This window comes from Eretmochelys imbricata, chromosome 1 (genome assembly GCF_965152235.1).
Source record: "Eretmochelys imbricata isolate rEreImb1 chromosome 1, rEreImb1.hap1, whole genome shotgun sequence".
NCBI lineage: Eukaryota > Metazoa > Chordata > Testudines > Cheloniidae > Eretmochelys > Eretmochelys imbricata.
Genome location: NC_135572.1, coordinates 321,328,410 through 321,344,616, shown reverse-complemented (window position 1 = coordinate 321,344,616; position 16,207 = coordinate 321,328,410). Strand labels below are relative to the sequence as shown.

At 40.6% G+C, this 16,207-nt stretch overlaps 1 protein-coding gene across 5 annotated transcripts in view; it reads right to left on the bottom strand.

Moving 5' to 3' along the window:
• Positions 1-2,681: 2,681 nt before the first annotated feature.
• MAPK11 (mitogen-activated protein kinase 11) overlaps positions 2,682-16,207 on the bottom strand; it is a 49,169-nt gene continuing 35,643 nt past the window's right edge. For all 5 annotated transcript variants that reach the window (XM_077834583.1, XM_077834587.1, XM_077834581.1 and 2 more), the window contains 2 exons: positions 15,312-15,485; positions 2,682-3,355 (listed from right to left, as the gene is read on the bottom strand). In XM_077834583.1, the coding sequence (XP_077690709.1) occupies positions 3,282-3,355; positions 15,312-15,485 (248 nt within the window). In that variant the 3' untranslated portion in view covers positions 2,682-3,281. The remainder of the gene's footprint in view (positions 3,356-15,311; positions 15,486-16,207) is intronic.

Genomic DNA, 16,207 nt, shown 5'->3' with positions numbered 1-16,207 from the left:
TTTCCCTTCCTAGAATTATTACCCACATAGATCAGGTTTCAGAGTAGCAGCCATGTTAGTCTGTATTCGCAAAAAGAAAAGGAGTACTTGTGGCACCTTAGAGACTAACCAATTCATTTGAGCATAAGCTTTTGTGAGCTACAGCTTGCTTCATCGGATGCATTCAATGAAAAATACAGTGAGGAGATTTTATATACACAGAGAACATGAAATAATGGGTGTTACCATACAGACTGTAACAAGAGTGATCAAGAAAGAAGAGCTATTACCAGCAGGAGAGCGGGGGGGGGAGGGGGAGAACGGGGACGACCTTTTATAGTGATAATCAAGGTGGGCCATTTCCAGCAGTTAACAGGAACATCTGAGGAAGAGTTTGTGTGTGAGGGGGAAATAAACATGAGGAAATAGTTTTACTTTGTGTAATGAACCATCCACTCCCAGTCTCTATTCAAGCTTAAGTTAATTGTATCCAGTTTGCAAATTAATTCCAATTCAGCAGTCTCTCGTTGGAGTCTGTTTTTGAAGTCTTTTTGTTGTAATATTGCGACCTTTAGGTCTGTAATCGAGTGACCAGAGAGATTGAAGTGCTCTCTGACTGGTTTATGAATGTTATAATTCTAGACATCTGATTTGTGTCCATTTATTCTTTTACGTAGAGACTGTCCAGTTTGACCAATGTACATGGCAGAGGGGCATTGCTGGCACATGATGGCATATATCACATTGGTAGATGTGCAGGTGAACAAGCCTCTGATAGTGTGGCTGATGTGATTAGGCCCTGTGATGGTGTCCCCTGAATAGATATGTGGACATAATTGGCAACGGACTTTGTTGCAAGGATAGGTTCCTGGGTTAGTGGTTCTGTTGTGTGGTGTGTGGTTGCTGGTGAGTATTTGCTTCAGGTTTGGGGGGCTGTCTGTAGGCAAGGACTGGCCTGTCCCCCAAGATTTCTGAGTGATGGGTCGTCCTTCAGGATAGGTTGTAGATCCTTCATGATGCGTTGGAGAGGTTTTAGTTGGGGGCTGAAGGTGATGGCTAGTGGCGTTCTGTTATTATCTTTGTTGGGCCTGCCCTGTAGTAGGTGACTTCTGGGTACTCTTCTGGCTCTGTCAATTTGTTTCTTCACTTCAGCAGGTGGGTATTGTAGTTGTAAGAATGCTTGATAGAGATCTTGTAGGTGTTTGTCTCTGTCTTGTTCATATACTCGTTCATTAGCCCGTTCATTTATAAGCTGACCAACCCAAGATGGATAGGTAAAAATAGTAAAAACTGTCTGACCCTTTCATAAGCCGACCCTATATTTCAGGGGTTGGCAAACTTTGGCTCCTGGCCCATTAGGGTAAGCCATGAGTGGGCCTGGACGTTTTGTCTACCTGGAGCATTCACAGGCATGGAGCCCCTCAACTCCCAGTGGCTGCGGTTCGCTGTTCCAGGCCAATGGGAGCCGTGGGAAGTGGCGTGCCACTTCCCACGGCTCCCATTGGCTGGGAACGGCAAACTGTGGCCACAGGGAGCTGAGGGGCTCCATGCCTGCAGACGCTCCAGGTAAACAAAACCACAATGTATTAGATATTCAATTCAATGATTCCATAGAGTTTAAAATCATCAAATTTTGATGTAGACCCGTTTATAAGCTGACCCCTGCTCTTTGATGCGTCACTTTTTTTACCAAAAATATTCGGCTTATGAACGAGTATGTACGGTACCTCCTACAACTGTACAATATTCACATATTTTAATTTAGGTTAATTCAATCATTGATAGTAGTCAAGTGCTATGGAAAATAAAATTTCCTTTTGCTTTTTTTTTGTAGTTTATTAAGAAAAAAGATCAAGCAGCAAAACTACAGAGAAAGTAAATAAATGTATGCAAATTCATCAGCTGATAGAATAGCTGTACAAGCCAAACTAATGACAAAGTCATCACAGCAAAACAAAGTAAAAACATTAATATAAAAACAAGCAACCCCCCAAAATGAGACACTGACAGAATGAGACATGGCATGACAAAATACACAAAAAATGGTCAGCATCTACTGGTATTTGCAATTGTGAATCACTAAGGAATGAGACAAACGTGGCCATATATTAACCAGAGGATCTCAGACCAAAAGATGTTAATAATACTGTTCCTTTATCATGGTTACACTTCCAGGGGATAAATGAGATTATAGAGTTAATTCTTTAAGACATCTTGGCATCGGATATATCCTGCTAGGAATTAGCTTTATATTTAGTTTGTCTAACTCTTCAGAGACATTGGGCCTTTTAAAATATTGCTTTTTAAAAATGCAGTTCCAATGAGATTGTGGTATTTTGCTTTTCACAACTGTCCAAATTCTTCTTAAAATTTATCCCTATTTTGTTCTTTAATCTCATTTATTATGTTGGCCTCTCATGGATTGACTGAAGGAAAAGAATAGAGTAGGGAGATGTTGAGTTCAATGAATGAACACATTATCCCTACGTTACAATCTGTGGTATCTTTGGTGAGATTTCTGGAAAACAAGAGAAATTCCACAAAGTGTCTGTGGTGTGAATTCTTGTAATCTGTGCAAATTCACTAACTCTTTGCTGATAACACAATCCGTAGTAGCATCACACAGAAACATTGTCTCTCAAAAACTTATCCTCTGCAGTTTTAAAGACTATATGGAAAATAATGAGAACAGACACTTTAAATGGCAACATGACAAAGCTTTATTCATTGATTTCCAACTGGTGTTAAACCACTCAAGACACAGCCAGTATGTTTATAAGACCACCACAGATATGACTACATTTGCATATTATGTCTAACTCACTACCATGCCCTCTTTTTCTTAAAGGCACTAGCTATAAATAAAAAACGAAAAACAGATAAAATTAGGGTAATGCCAGGAAACAACTGGTTGCGTGTATGGACGTCTACTTTCATGTTTGCACACATTCATGCTTTAAATGTACAATTTCAAAAAAAGTTTATTCAAAATAATAAAAAAGTTACCTTCATTTTTGGCATTACAACTGATAAAATGAAACATGCAGAAAAATCCAGGAAAACAGAACTCAGTGCATCATTTTGTCAGAATGAAGCAGTTCTTTATCACCTTTTATGTTCTGTGATTACATTCATAGTACAAGGCAAAAGCCATCTGGCTTCAGTATCATTTACCTGCTCTTCCATTCCTTCTCCAACATCTTTGGATAGTAAAATCTACTCTTGGGAATATAGGTTAAATTGTAATGCTGTGTTTTCAACAGTCTTGATAGTGCAGCAAGGCAAAACACAGCTGGTTGTATTTACTGTTCTATTTCCAGGCTATCCATTTTTAAATCAGGTGGTTTAAAGCTAATCATTTCTTCATATGTAATCTCTGGAGGGGACAAAAAAGAAAAATAGGTGTGAACTATCTGAAATACATAGCATTTAAGTAGTGACTGCATGTAGACCTTTAGCCTAAAGTAGCTGACAAGCACCATACAGGTTTCAGAGTAATAGCCGTGTTAGTCTGTATTCGCAAAAAGAAAAGGAGTACTAGTGGCACCTTAGAGACTAACCAATTTATTTGAGCATGAGCTGTATTGATTTAAAAAGAAAATATTCAAGGCAAAACAGAACACAGGTACAATGAAATTATTTGTATTTCTAACCTTACTACGGACTTAATCAAAAGCCTGCTGAAGTCAGTGGGAGTCTTTCCATTGGCTTCAGTAGACTGTGGATCATGCTCTAAGATATTATTTTATAACGTATTTTTGTTCAGCAGTTGACTACAAAAACACACTAGCCCTGAAAAGGAAATGCAGAGTATGCTGTCAAAGAGCTGCCAGAATGGCTTAATGAAAGACAAAATATAATATAACATGCAACCTTTAGAAAAGCCTAAACATGTTTATTTTAATGTACATGTTGCCATCTCATTTCTTTAGCTGCAGAAAAGTGTTCTTCCTCCATTTCTCAATCCATTGTATTCAAACATAAATGAAACACTTGAACCTCTGCAGTTACACTTTGTCCTTTGAGGGTAGTGCTGTAATGTATGTAGATTTAAGGTTTTCTTACAGGATATTTGTTTGCTGTACAGCATGTTAGCTCTCAAGCCTGCTTACACCAAGACTTGCCCAAAATGCAGTGTCATTTTGCCCTGCCTTCTTGCCCAGCCCCTTTTCTCTCCACGATGACAGCAATTTCCCTTCAGCGAGGAGCAAGTTACATCTTTTAACTGACAGAAAAAAAAAATCACAATTATGGCTCCTTTTTGTTAAATGCACCTTTTTCTCAAACTGGAAAGAGACTTTAAGGGCCTGATCTTCTCCACACTGAAGTAAATGACATATTTCACTCTGGCACAGGAACAAGCCTTTGATCACTGGCCAGTGTTTAGAGCTGATCAACCTGCTCATGTGAACTGGTTTAGTAAAAAGATCCATGTACTGGGGCAGTGAGAGAGAGAGAGAGAGTGTGCACGTATGCAGTAAGCATGAATGGCATTTCTTTAAAATAGTCTTTCAATGTTCAGTAACGTCTTAGAGCCGGATCCTGGCCCCTGCAGTAGCTGCTTTGCACTGCTCAGGTGGTGCAAAGCAATCATGATGACTGCTTTACTGACTACCAGAGGATTCCCCCAGTTGAAAGGAATCCCTGAGTTGTGTTACTCTGCACAATCCCCCATGTCTGGGATACAGGCGGGAACAGTTGGGCTGTCTCTGTGACCCAGTGATTGATCCCTAGCTCCTAGAATGGCCCCTCTGAGCCTAAGACAGCCTGGTATAAAAAAGAGCAGCCTTGAGCCACTGAGCCTTGCTCAAATGCAACCCCAGGGTCCAGGCCTTAATTTCTTCAAAACCTGGTGTCAGAGACGGTATTAGAAATGAATACTGGAGGCTGTGTATGCTATGCTTTTGCAGTTATTAAACCGCTTATTCTAGTCTCACGCCATCTATTCTACTGAGAGTGCAACTGCAAATGTTGTGCCAAAATGAGTGGAAGAGCTGCAGCAGCTAAGGAAGCGTACTGCATAATGCATTCAACTCCAAATGAGGTGTTCTGAGCCGTTGCATTCTGAGATATTTTCTAACTGATTAAACAGCCAGGAATTTCCTGGCTGCAAACCTCAGCAATATGTCCTGGAGACTTAGGAAGCTCTTAGGACATACCCTGAGAGATGCCAAGCACTTGTAACCCCCATTAACTTCAGGTGCTCGGTTCTCTGCTCAGCATCAACCACTTAGGGACTTAAGTTTGAAGGATAAAAAATAGGGAGAAATGTGCTATCAATTTCTTTTGGAATTAGGCCAATATTCCATTAGCAACTCGGGGAAATCCTTTATGTAAATGAGGTCTTCAGGGTCTCCCTATTTCGATGTAGCACTTACTGTGCTTGAGAAGCAGTAATAAATAATATTAATTGTCGTAATAAAACTTGTAGAAATTCTGCTTGCAGGAAATATTCAGGATCATATTATTCATGGAAAGAGATTATTTGTTTCCATCATGAAACGCTGTCAGTGTGGAGATGTACACGAGCCTGGAGTTTGTATGGATTAATGAGAGGACATAGTCTCTCTGCAGTTAACATTATGGGCTGGTTTCTATTAAAGTCCCAGTTATGATCACTCCTCTACTTTCATCTAGCCTATATCTATTAATCTGAAAGTTTTCTTGTGTTATCCTGTGCCAAGGAAAATCCATCCTGGAATGTTTAGAGGAAATCAGACAGGGCATTCTTGAAACAGGCTGGAAAATCAGTACAGTGCACTTTTTCTGAAATCTATCTTTGCCCCTTTTTTTTTGCCACATCTTTCAAAAACAATTTGATCTAGGAATCCAGAATTGGTTTATTCGGTTTTCTCTCAAGAAGCGTTAAAACTTTAGACTGTTTGTATAAAGATAATTGGGTAAGCACTTGAATTAATGCTACGTGTTTCCTTTTATTAATTATTATTATTATTCATAATATAAAATAAAAATAGACTTAACTTTACAGAATTGAATCAAAAGAAGAAAAAGCAACCCTGTTTCCCTTGGTATATCGTTTGGGTGAAAATCAGTTTTCTACTACATAGCGAAATGCTGAGTCAAACAAACCTGACTCTACTTGAATATGAGTTGCAGTTGCCTGCTGAGAGTTGAGTCACTATAAACATAAAAGCCACATTTTGAAAGTCAGCCACCTGATTAACTACCTATTAAGGCACCTAAAAGAAAGACTAATCTGATTTGCAGAGCTGCTGAACTGGCACTGGTGTTGATGGATGGTGAGGACACTCAGCACCTTTGAAAATCAGGCCACCTTCATTCAGGTGAATAAATATGGATTTAACTTTAAGCACCCAAATTCAAACATTTTGACTGGAATGTTCTTATTTGTTTTGTTGGTCTTCCTAGAAGGATTATTCTATTGTCATCCATTTCACATGTCCTGCTCTATTGACTACATGGATATAGTAGGACTTTTCTACTATCGAGATGGCTTTCATTAAATAAAATTACACATAAGCTCAGGCTTATCCACCAGAGAATCTCTCACCTGAGAGTTGAATAAAGGAAGCCAGACACCTAAGCACTTGGCGATATTCTGTCATTGCTGATTACGTTTTCTTTGAAGACTATTCCTCAGATTTTTATAGTATGTATCAAAGCAACGGAATAATCCCCCCCCGGGGCAATAAACTAGCTCAAAGAATCTCTATATGAATTGATGAATATTAAGGCGGTGTACATTTCAAAAGTGGAATCGTTAAATGTCAGTTCTTCTAAAGTTACAAACATGTTGTTAAGCAAAGTACAATACTTTTGTTCCAGTCTGGTCACAAATTTTGGCTGAAAAGCTTTAGCCTCTTGGGGGAAAAGAGCTGACTGAATTGGGCTGGGAGGTGGCAGTAGGGAGACAAGTGTTAAGAGGGAGGATCGTGTGAATTTTGGGGAACAAGAACTCCTAGGGTACTTTTTGTACATCCTCTCAAAATCTCTTAGGACTGCCTGATCCTGAACATATTGACCAAAAACCATATGACCCTTCATGTACTGCCAAAGCACATCTGAGATGCCATCCCTGATCTAAGTTAGAAGGGTAGCCGTGGGTTGTATCACCCAAAACTGAAATACCATTGCATAATAATTGGAGCTGCTTGCAGATAAAAGGATTTTCTCAGACAAATTTCTCTTTTGTCAAAAAGTGAAATTCAAAACGTTTCTATCAGTTCTAAGAATAAGTCATATGTGAAACAGGAACGACCAAGCCTAGCTGTCTTAACACAGGTGTTATTTCACTGACTTCAGTTGAGTTACTCTTGATTTTCACTGGTTGATATAAGTAAAAAGAGGATCAGGCTCTTAATTTCATTATTGTTGCAGCTAGTGGGATTCTCTCACTGGCAGGAGAAGTAGGATAAGCAGGCAGAGTTAAGGTTGTTTTGGGTACCTCAGCAGGAGTATTCTTTTTGGCAGTTAGGTGATGGATTTTTTTATTTTGTTTTTCAATAACTAAAACATTTGAAATTCCAGACTTTTAACCCACCCCCAAATTCCCCTGATTTGAAATCACCGTATTATTAAAACATCATCAATTAATGGCTGATTTACAGCCTTAACTCTACCTTACCAATGCTTTTGGTTAGGGAATATAGTAAATTCTGTGTTTGCTAATCTGTCCTTTATTACTGCTCACATGGGATATAAATACCAAAATATGAAAAATGTCAGATATAAAAAAACCTCAACAAAATACACATAGGCACTAAAGATTTAGGGCAAACAGATATTATGAGTAAAAGCATGTAAAAAGTTTGATATATAAAAATACCACCCCATTCCACTGTAACTCCTGCAATGAAGTGATGCTAGGTAAATAATTCAGTATTTAAGGCTTTTGATTCTAAAATGTGCATGCAAAACAGAATGTTCAAAATGTATTACTACACAGATGTTAAAGCAACATGCTGTTTTTACATGTTGCAGGATTCATGTCTCAGAAAACAGATCCTTCATAGAACTTTTTACAAAATGTGAGATTAGCGGTTTCATTTATTCCCGAGACCATTGACAACCAACAAGGGACGGTATTTTGTTATACCTCCCTGTCAAGGTTCCTCCTCCACTCTGGACTCTAGGGTACAGATGTGGGGACCTGCATGAAAAACCTCCTAAGCTTATCTTTACCAGCTTAGGTCAAAACCTCCCCAAGGTACAAAGTATTCCACCCGTGGTCCTTGGAATGGCCGCTACCACCACCAAACTAATACTGGTTACTGGGGAAGAGCTGTTTGGACTCGTCTTTCCCCCCAAAATACTTCCCAAAACCCTGCACCCCACTTCCTGGACAAGGTTTGGTAAAAAGCCTCACCAATTTGCCTAGGTGACTACAGACCCAGACCCTTGGATCTTAAGAACAATGAACAATCCTCCCAACACTTGCACCCCCCCTTTCCTGGGAAATGTTGGATAAAAAGCCTCACCAATTTGCATAGGTGACCACAGACCCAAACCCTTGGATCTGAGAACAATGAAAAAGCATTCAGTTTTTTACAAGAAAACTTTTAATAGAAAATAGAAGTAAATAGAAATAAAGAAATCCCCCCTGTAAAATCAGGATGGTAGATATCTTACAGGGTAATTAGATTAAAACACATAGAGAACCCCTCTAGGCAAAACCTTAAGTTACAAAAAAGATACACAGACAGAAATAGTTATTCTATTCAGCACAATTCTTTTCTCAGCCATTTAAAGAAATCATAATCTAACACATACCTAGCTAGATTACTTACTAAAAGTTCTAAGACTCCATTCCTGGTCTATCCCTGGCCAAGCACAGCATACAGACAGACACAGACCCTTTGTTTCTCTCCCTCCTCCCAGCTTTTGAAAGTATCTTGTCCCCTCATTGGTCATTTTGGTCAGGTGCCAACGAGGTTACCTTTAGCTTCTTAACCCTTTACAGGTGAGAGGAGCTTTCCCCTGGCCAGGAGGGATTTCAAAGGGGTTTACCCTTCCCTTTATATTTATGACACTCCCACATCTCCCTTTCAATGTCCCAAAACGAAATGAAGTACACTGTACTACTCTGTGAATGTGCTTAAATCGAATGAAGTTTATTCCTTACAAACCAATAAAAAAATTCAGATTAAAATATATTTTTAATAACAGACTAAAAAAGGAACAATGTGCGTTCTTCCCCTAGTTGTTTGAATTTTCCCATGAAATTCCTCAGAAATGGAATAGAAATGTCTCGCACACATTAGATTCTTTAATACAGTATACTTCTTCCATTGATGGGGACAAGAGTTATTTCCATAAAAGCTAGAGGAGAGACATGCATAAAAATCTTACAAACTGATAGGAAACTAGATCCACAAACTGAGCTGAGCAGCTGTGTGAAAAATTTTAAAAACCCTATCCCTGTCTTTTTCGTTTAGGTAGTAAATCAACATTTCAATGGACACCCTTCTACCCTCATCAAGGAAAACATGGTTTAACAAAAGCACATGCCCACTGCACTTGTCTGTAACTTCATTTCTTAAAAAAAGACAATAATCAAGTCAAGGAACCGTTTGGCTAAACAATGGCCAAACTCTCCCCTTCTCCACAGGTTACTTGAGTATAACTTATGTCGCTCAGGAGTGTGAATAATCCATACCCCTGAGGGACGTAAGTGACACCGACCCAAGCGCAGGTGTAGACAGCACTATGTCAGCGCGCCGGGGGAGGGCGGGGGGGTTCTCCTGCACACAGCTACTGCCTCTCATGGAGGCAGGAGTTATTAAGCTGACAGGAGAGCTCTCTATACATTAAACCTGAAACTTTACTGAAGATCTAGGTAACACTGCTTTTTCAATTATGTAAGCTATGACTCTCCGATTCATAGTTTAAGAGGAACTCATGTCCGACTATGTAGCCATTCAAAGAGTCCCTTCAAATTAAAAATACCAATAGCTAGTTTACAAAGGTCTAATCAGTGTTCAATTTAATCCACAGTATTGGTACAATACAAATAACAATGTTTAAGGAAAAAGAAAAATCGATTCCTCTTAAATGGAACCGAAATAACCTTTTAAGTACAAGTTTGAATGTATTACCTTATAAAATAAGAAATGGGCAACTTGCACAAGAAAGTGACAGTTCTTGCATTCAGAGCAGCATAAACCACAATTCTGTGCTGGAGTTTTAGTTCCTGGTATTCCTTCCTTTATGGTATAAATTTAATAGAGTACTTATCTATGCAAACCTCAGGTAATGCATTTTTTGTCAATATAACACAACCGTTTGAATGTACTGATGTAAATACTTCGCAGGTCTGAATGCACACAGCATCTCTTCTCAGCCAAAACTCCACTGACTGTCAGGAACATACTAACTAACCCATCTCTCACCCCTGGCCCCCAGGAAGCTGTAATACTTACAAAATGGCTATTTACATTTTTGTTATAAATAAGCTTCAAATATGGAATATATCCAAGGATTAAAAACTTCTATTCGAAGTTTAGTAAAGCATTAGTAAAGCAGCCCATAACTGGGCCTATATAGTTGTTTTACTTAGCAAAACCAAGGACTGTAAATGTTTTAATGTTAAAAATCAAGAACTTGTATATGTGGTGGAAGCAGCATAAACCCTCCCTCAATACAGCAGTAACATTGCCATAAATGCCTTAAGACTCAGAAGAAGCAGCTTCCTAGTCTCCAGAGAAATTCTAACAGAAAAGAGGCAAAAATACTATATCAAAGCTTCATAATGTGTCAGTTTCTTGTAATACAGAAACTCAGTTGTGATCAGATTAGAGGATCTGCAACTTCTTCAGTTTTGTGCGGGGTTTTCTAGTAAATGTCTACAAGCGATCATGCACAAATGGCTCTATTCCTTCATTTGGAATATTATTCTTCCCTAATAAGAACAAAATGACAATATTTTGCCATCTTTTAATGCTCTCCTAGCTAAAGCTGCAAAAATATTATTTCAATCAAGCCATTCTTTAGACCTACAAAGGAGATAAGGACATTTCTTTCTAAACAATCCAAAACCCTTGATTTCTCCCCTTTCAAGAATTTCAACCAGGTTAGCCTCACTAAGGAATGCTTTTACCTGAACCCATTAAAGAAATGCTAACCAAACAAACCTCTCAAATAATTCTTATATAAGATTGCCTATGCACTTAATTATTCAGCACATGGAATGAGCACACACATTTGCTGGAATGCAGCATCTGAAATATTAATTGTGATTTTCCTCAGAGAAATTGTTTGATCACCTAGATGTTTCTGCTTCTATTCATACAGTTAAAAATCAAAATAATTAAACTGAAATAATCAGACCACAGAATCAGACTTAGTATTTGTCTGATTTTCAGAGCATTAGGTATTTTCAAGGGCCATTTTCTAATGACAGATGAAGTATGTAGAGAAGAGAATGAGGAGAGCTATACATCTCTGGGGTGAAATTCATCCCTGTGCAGAGGTCCAACAACAAGGCCTATGATCAGCTTCAATTCTATGCAAGCCCTATTTTGAAGGCTTACGTGGCCCATAGGCCTTGGGCTGGGCCTTTGAACAAGGGTTAACAAGGGTTAATTTCACCATCTTTTTGATGCACCAGAATCTGCTGCTGCTGCATAAAACATTCTTGCTTTTTATAGAGAAGTTATCCCCACTTCCCAGTTTCAGCTCAGGAAGTGTTAAGCCAAGTTTGCCCCTGCAACCATTTAAAAAGAGGTTTGCATCATGAAGAGGAGTTAATTTTGTGAAAAGGAAATTGTTAAACTTTCCTGTCAAGGACTCAACCATCTGAGGAAATAGCAGACAAACAAATTAAGTACCTGTAGTTACAGCAGCAAATGCAGCACGGATTCATATTAGACAAGATATGTGCAAGGCAACACGTGCTGGCTTTGCAGCATACAAATTTTGTGGAGGGAGCAGTTGATGGCAATCATAGAATTGACAGAACAAGGAGCAACGGTCTCAAGTTGCAGTGGGGGAGGTTTAGGTTGGATATTAGGAAAAACTTTTTCACCAGGAGGGTGGTGAAGCACTGGAATGCGTTACCTTGGGAGGTGGTGGAATTTCCTTCCTTAGAGGTTTTTAAGGTCAGGCTTGACAAAGCCCTGGCTGGGATGATTTAGTTGGGGAGTGGTCCTGCTTTGAGCAGGGGGTTGGACTAGATAACCTCCTGAGGTCCCTTCCAACCCTGATATTCTATGATTCTATGAATCAGCTTTCATCATCTATCCAGAGGTAGCAGAATTATGAGACAGCCCTCCTCAGGTTAACAGAGGGTTGCTCTTCCCTGACTGGACACTGTGGCCCATTTCCTGCCCTGCATTAGCATAGCTTTACACCACTACCATAACTCAGCCTCTGTAGGATTTCACCAGTGTGGAGGGATTCTTGGGTGGCACAGATATAGGCAGCCAGTTTAAGGGAACATGATTGTGGGAGAGAAAGGGAAGATAAGAAGGCACTGGAGAGGATCCCTTAAACTACAGGTATCTCCAGCTGCTGGAACAGATCCTTGGAGCTCTGGGTAAGAGTGGAATTGGGACTAGCCATCAGTCTGCTCTCACTTACAACAGGGACCAGCTTCAGAACTGGGGGAGTGCAAAGATCCTTTACAGTTAGTTTTGCAGCACCCCTTCTGCACTGAGACCTCCCCAGTCACAGCTCAGGATCTAGTCTAGAGCAGTTTCCTCAAGCTCCCCCTTTATAGCACTCACATCAACATAGCTAAACTCCATAGAAGAGCATACAATTAACCAGGCTCCCTATAGCTAAACTACATGCTAAAATATGCTGTATAAACCAGCTCTGCCATATCCATTTTGTGATGAGGGAACCGCATAAAGGGTCAGGGCAGGATTCTCTGCTTGGGCCACTCAGCACTATGTAAGCAGTGCAAAGTGGCTTTAAATTGGCTGGAGACAGAATTCTTGCCCTCCCCCCCTCCCCTGCAAACCCTCCACTAGTCAGAGGTGAAAGTAAGCCGGTATGGCCCCGTACAGCGTACTGGCAAGAGCCGGTGCACCGGACTGGGGCAGCCCGGCTTCCCCGGGGGCAATTTAAATGGCCTGGGGCTCCCAGCAGTGGCTGGAGCCTCAAGCCCTTTAAATTGCTTCCAGAGCCCTGCTGCTAGAGCCCTGGGGTAGCAGCTGCGGGGCTCCGACGGTTATTTAAAGGCCTGGAGCTCCCCTGCTTCTACCGTCCCGGCCCTTTAAATAGCCGCTGGAGCCCCGCCACTGCTACTCCAGGGCTCCGGAGGCTATTTAAAGGACCGAGACAGTAGAAGCAGGGGAGCTCCAGGCCTTTTAAATTGTCCCCGGAGCCCCGGGCTGCTGCTGCTACCCCAGTGGGGGTGGGGCGGCACTTACCTTACAGGGCTCAGAGAGAAGGGGGCATGCCAGACTGGAGCTTCACTACACAGATTCTCCACTGGAGTATAGTCCCTTATGCCAGTAGTATACGTACACGTACGTTAGTACTGCCTTTGCACTGGTCAGTCCTGAACTAAGGGGCTGCATCCAGCTACATGAAGCCGCGTACTTTGGATGGAATACAGAATCAAAACCTTAGAGTCTGGGTGCCAATCAAAAATAAACACAATCCTCTGCCCACAGACTATCCCCCTGTGTACCGCTATGATAATTTGGGGAATCTGTCTATCTACCATTTATGAATTCTGGTTGGTGTTATGAAATTGCTGTATTTCTGAATGCCTGTGTATGTGGAACCCACTGTTTGCTGTTAGGGGCTGTATCATGTCTCTAAGTCAATCAGACCAGGGTCAGTGGTTGGTCATTAGACCTAAAATGGTTACCTATTCTGGTGGAATCACCTTGGGACAGTCTGTTGGCTGAAGCTGGGAGTTAGTTACTCAAATTTCGCTGAAGGGTAGGAGTAGAAAATCCCCAGCAGCAGCACAAAGAAACCAAGGGACTGATGCTGGCTTTTAAAAGCCACTGAGGCTGGGTGGGTCAGGGAGATTCAGGAAAGCTTTGGGCAGGAGAGAGGAGCATCCTGTTTAACAGCAGGATCAGCTGAGGTCAGAGAAAGTTAGCTGACAGAGAGGGAGAGAAGTTCCAAGTTTCTGAAGAGAAGCCATGAGCTGCAGGAGAAGGATCCTGGACACCCCAAAGAACTCTACAGAGTGGTAAGGAAACGGAGGCAGTGAAAATGCATATAGGTGTGTTTATTAGATCTGTGTATTCCTCATGGTAAGCAAAGGGTAATTGTGTTTAGAATCCTGTGCAAAGGCTGTCTGTATGTCTGTTGGCTTTCACTGTCATGTGCCCCTGAAGAGTTAAATGGTAAACACACAGTGTCCAGGAGGTGGAATCCTGGGAAAGGGTGTGCTTAAGGGATCTAAGTGTGTCTAAGGGATCACCTCTGGTCCCAGGGGCTAGGCAGTTGGACTGCGACTCTTAGGAGGAGGTGCTAAATAGAGAGCATGTGCTCAGAGAACCCAGCCAGGGGCAATGATTATTCCTGCACCCTCTCCAACTACCACATGGATGGGAGATTTAAGAAAGACTCAGGATGTCTTGTGCACTCCACTTTATCTTCCATGTTTTCAATTTCCTCCATCTCAAAAGGAATATGTAAAAAAAAGTCCAAAAATATTGAGGGAGAGTTTCTTGTTGACATGGGTGTGCTGAAAGGTAGAATTGCAACAGACCTTTTAATGGCCATAGCAGCTGGCCATGCACATATGGGGCCAAATTTCTGGAAGCCCACTATACAACTGGAAAAACAGTTTGGGCAAGCATTGAGGTTCAGATTCACCCTGTAGAAAGGGATAACAAAAAGCATACTCAGCACTTTAATCCCACATAATTCTTTTGGAATTGAAATGGTGCAAAAGCCACAGGCTGGCTCTCTACACAAAGGGAAACTTCACCCTGGGTGCGCACTCCTAATTTGCTTTAGCTTTTACTGTGATTGCATGCATAGGAAACCATTAACAGGCCATTTGTAGACACGTTTGCTATGACTGCAGAAGGGTCAGAGCCAAAACCTCACATGATGTAAACTGGCGTTGTTCCACTATCCCAGCTGAGGATCTGGCCCACAAGAGTCTACAGAAGAATAAAAGTACAGGATCCTTACAAGATCACTTGCACCTGCCTTCACGTGGGGCTGTGCATGTTGAGGAAAATCCAGTGATCAGATGATGGGAAGAGGGACTAGAACCAGAGGGGGGAAATACACACAGATTTGCCTTGTTATTCTGAAGTTTCTGACTTCAAGTTGTGTTGCAATTCCCTGGGCAAGAACCAGACAAAAACTGTTTTTTAAGCAAATACATTTTTTGCTGTTCGTTTGCACAGCTGCGTACAATTCTCCCTTACCTTTCCATTCATCTATGGTTCGTTCTTTATTCTCTATCGACTCATCATATAGCTCAGCCTCAGGCTCATCATCAGGATCATGATACTGAACAAAGTAAGCATGTGCGAGCGCTTCTGAGGCAGTTATTCTTTTATCACTGTCTAATATAAGCATCTTCTCAAGAAGATCTACAGCTAGGGCAAAAAAGACACTCAAATTAAATTTAAAACATGTCACGTGGCTAAAGAGAAAGTCTAGAAGTGAAGATATTTCATAGTGAAAGTTTACATACTACCTCAGAATCACCCTTTTCCTTGTTCTTGTTATTTAGTGCAAGAAAAAGGAAAAGTAATGGGAGAAAAAAATTATATCAGACACAAACTGTGTCTATATACACACAGTATATCATCATTTCTCCCAAGATCATGTAAAAAGCATTCTTTTGTGCAATACGGCCCATGGCTTATGAAGATACACATTCAGAGTAGAATTTTCAGCCATTAAACAGGCCTCTGTTTTAGTTGGTGCATGACATAGGTTATAATGGGTGCAAGTTAGGATTCAGATGTCTAAAATGACCTGATTTAGATTTCCTTCCAAGGCCCTGGCCCTGCACATGGATCGTGTTTAATGTTAAGCACATCAGTAGTCGTATGCTTAAAATTAAGCACGTGAGTGCACATGCTTAAATTAAGCATATGCATACGTGCCTGCAGTATTAGGACCAAAGTGACCTAAATTGTGAGTGCAAGATTATACTTGCAATTATTTGTACCCATAAAAAATGTTCATATGACGATTGTAAGGTAGCCTTAAAGGGGACAGTCACAGAATATGTACAAAATGTATTCATTCTAAATTTGCATAAACTATACAATATTATACATGTAAGATATTTGGAGGACTAAAAGTGGTT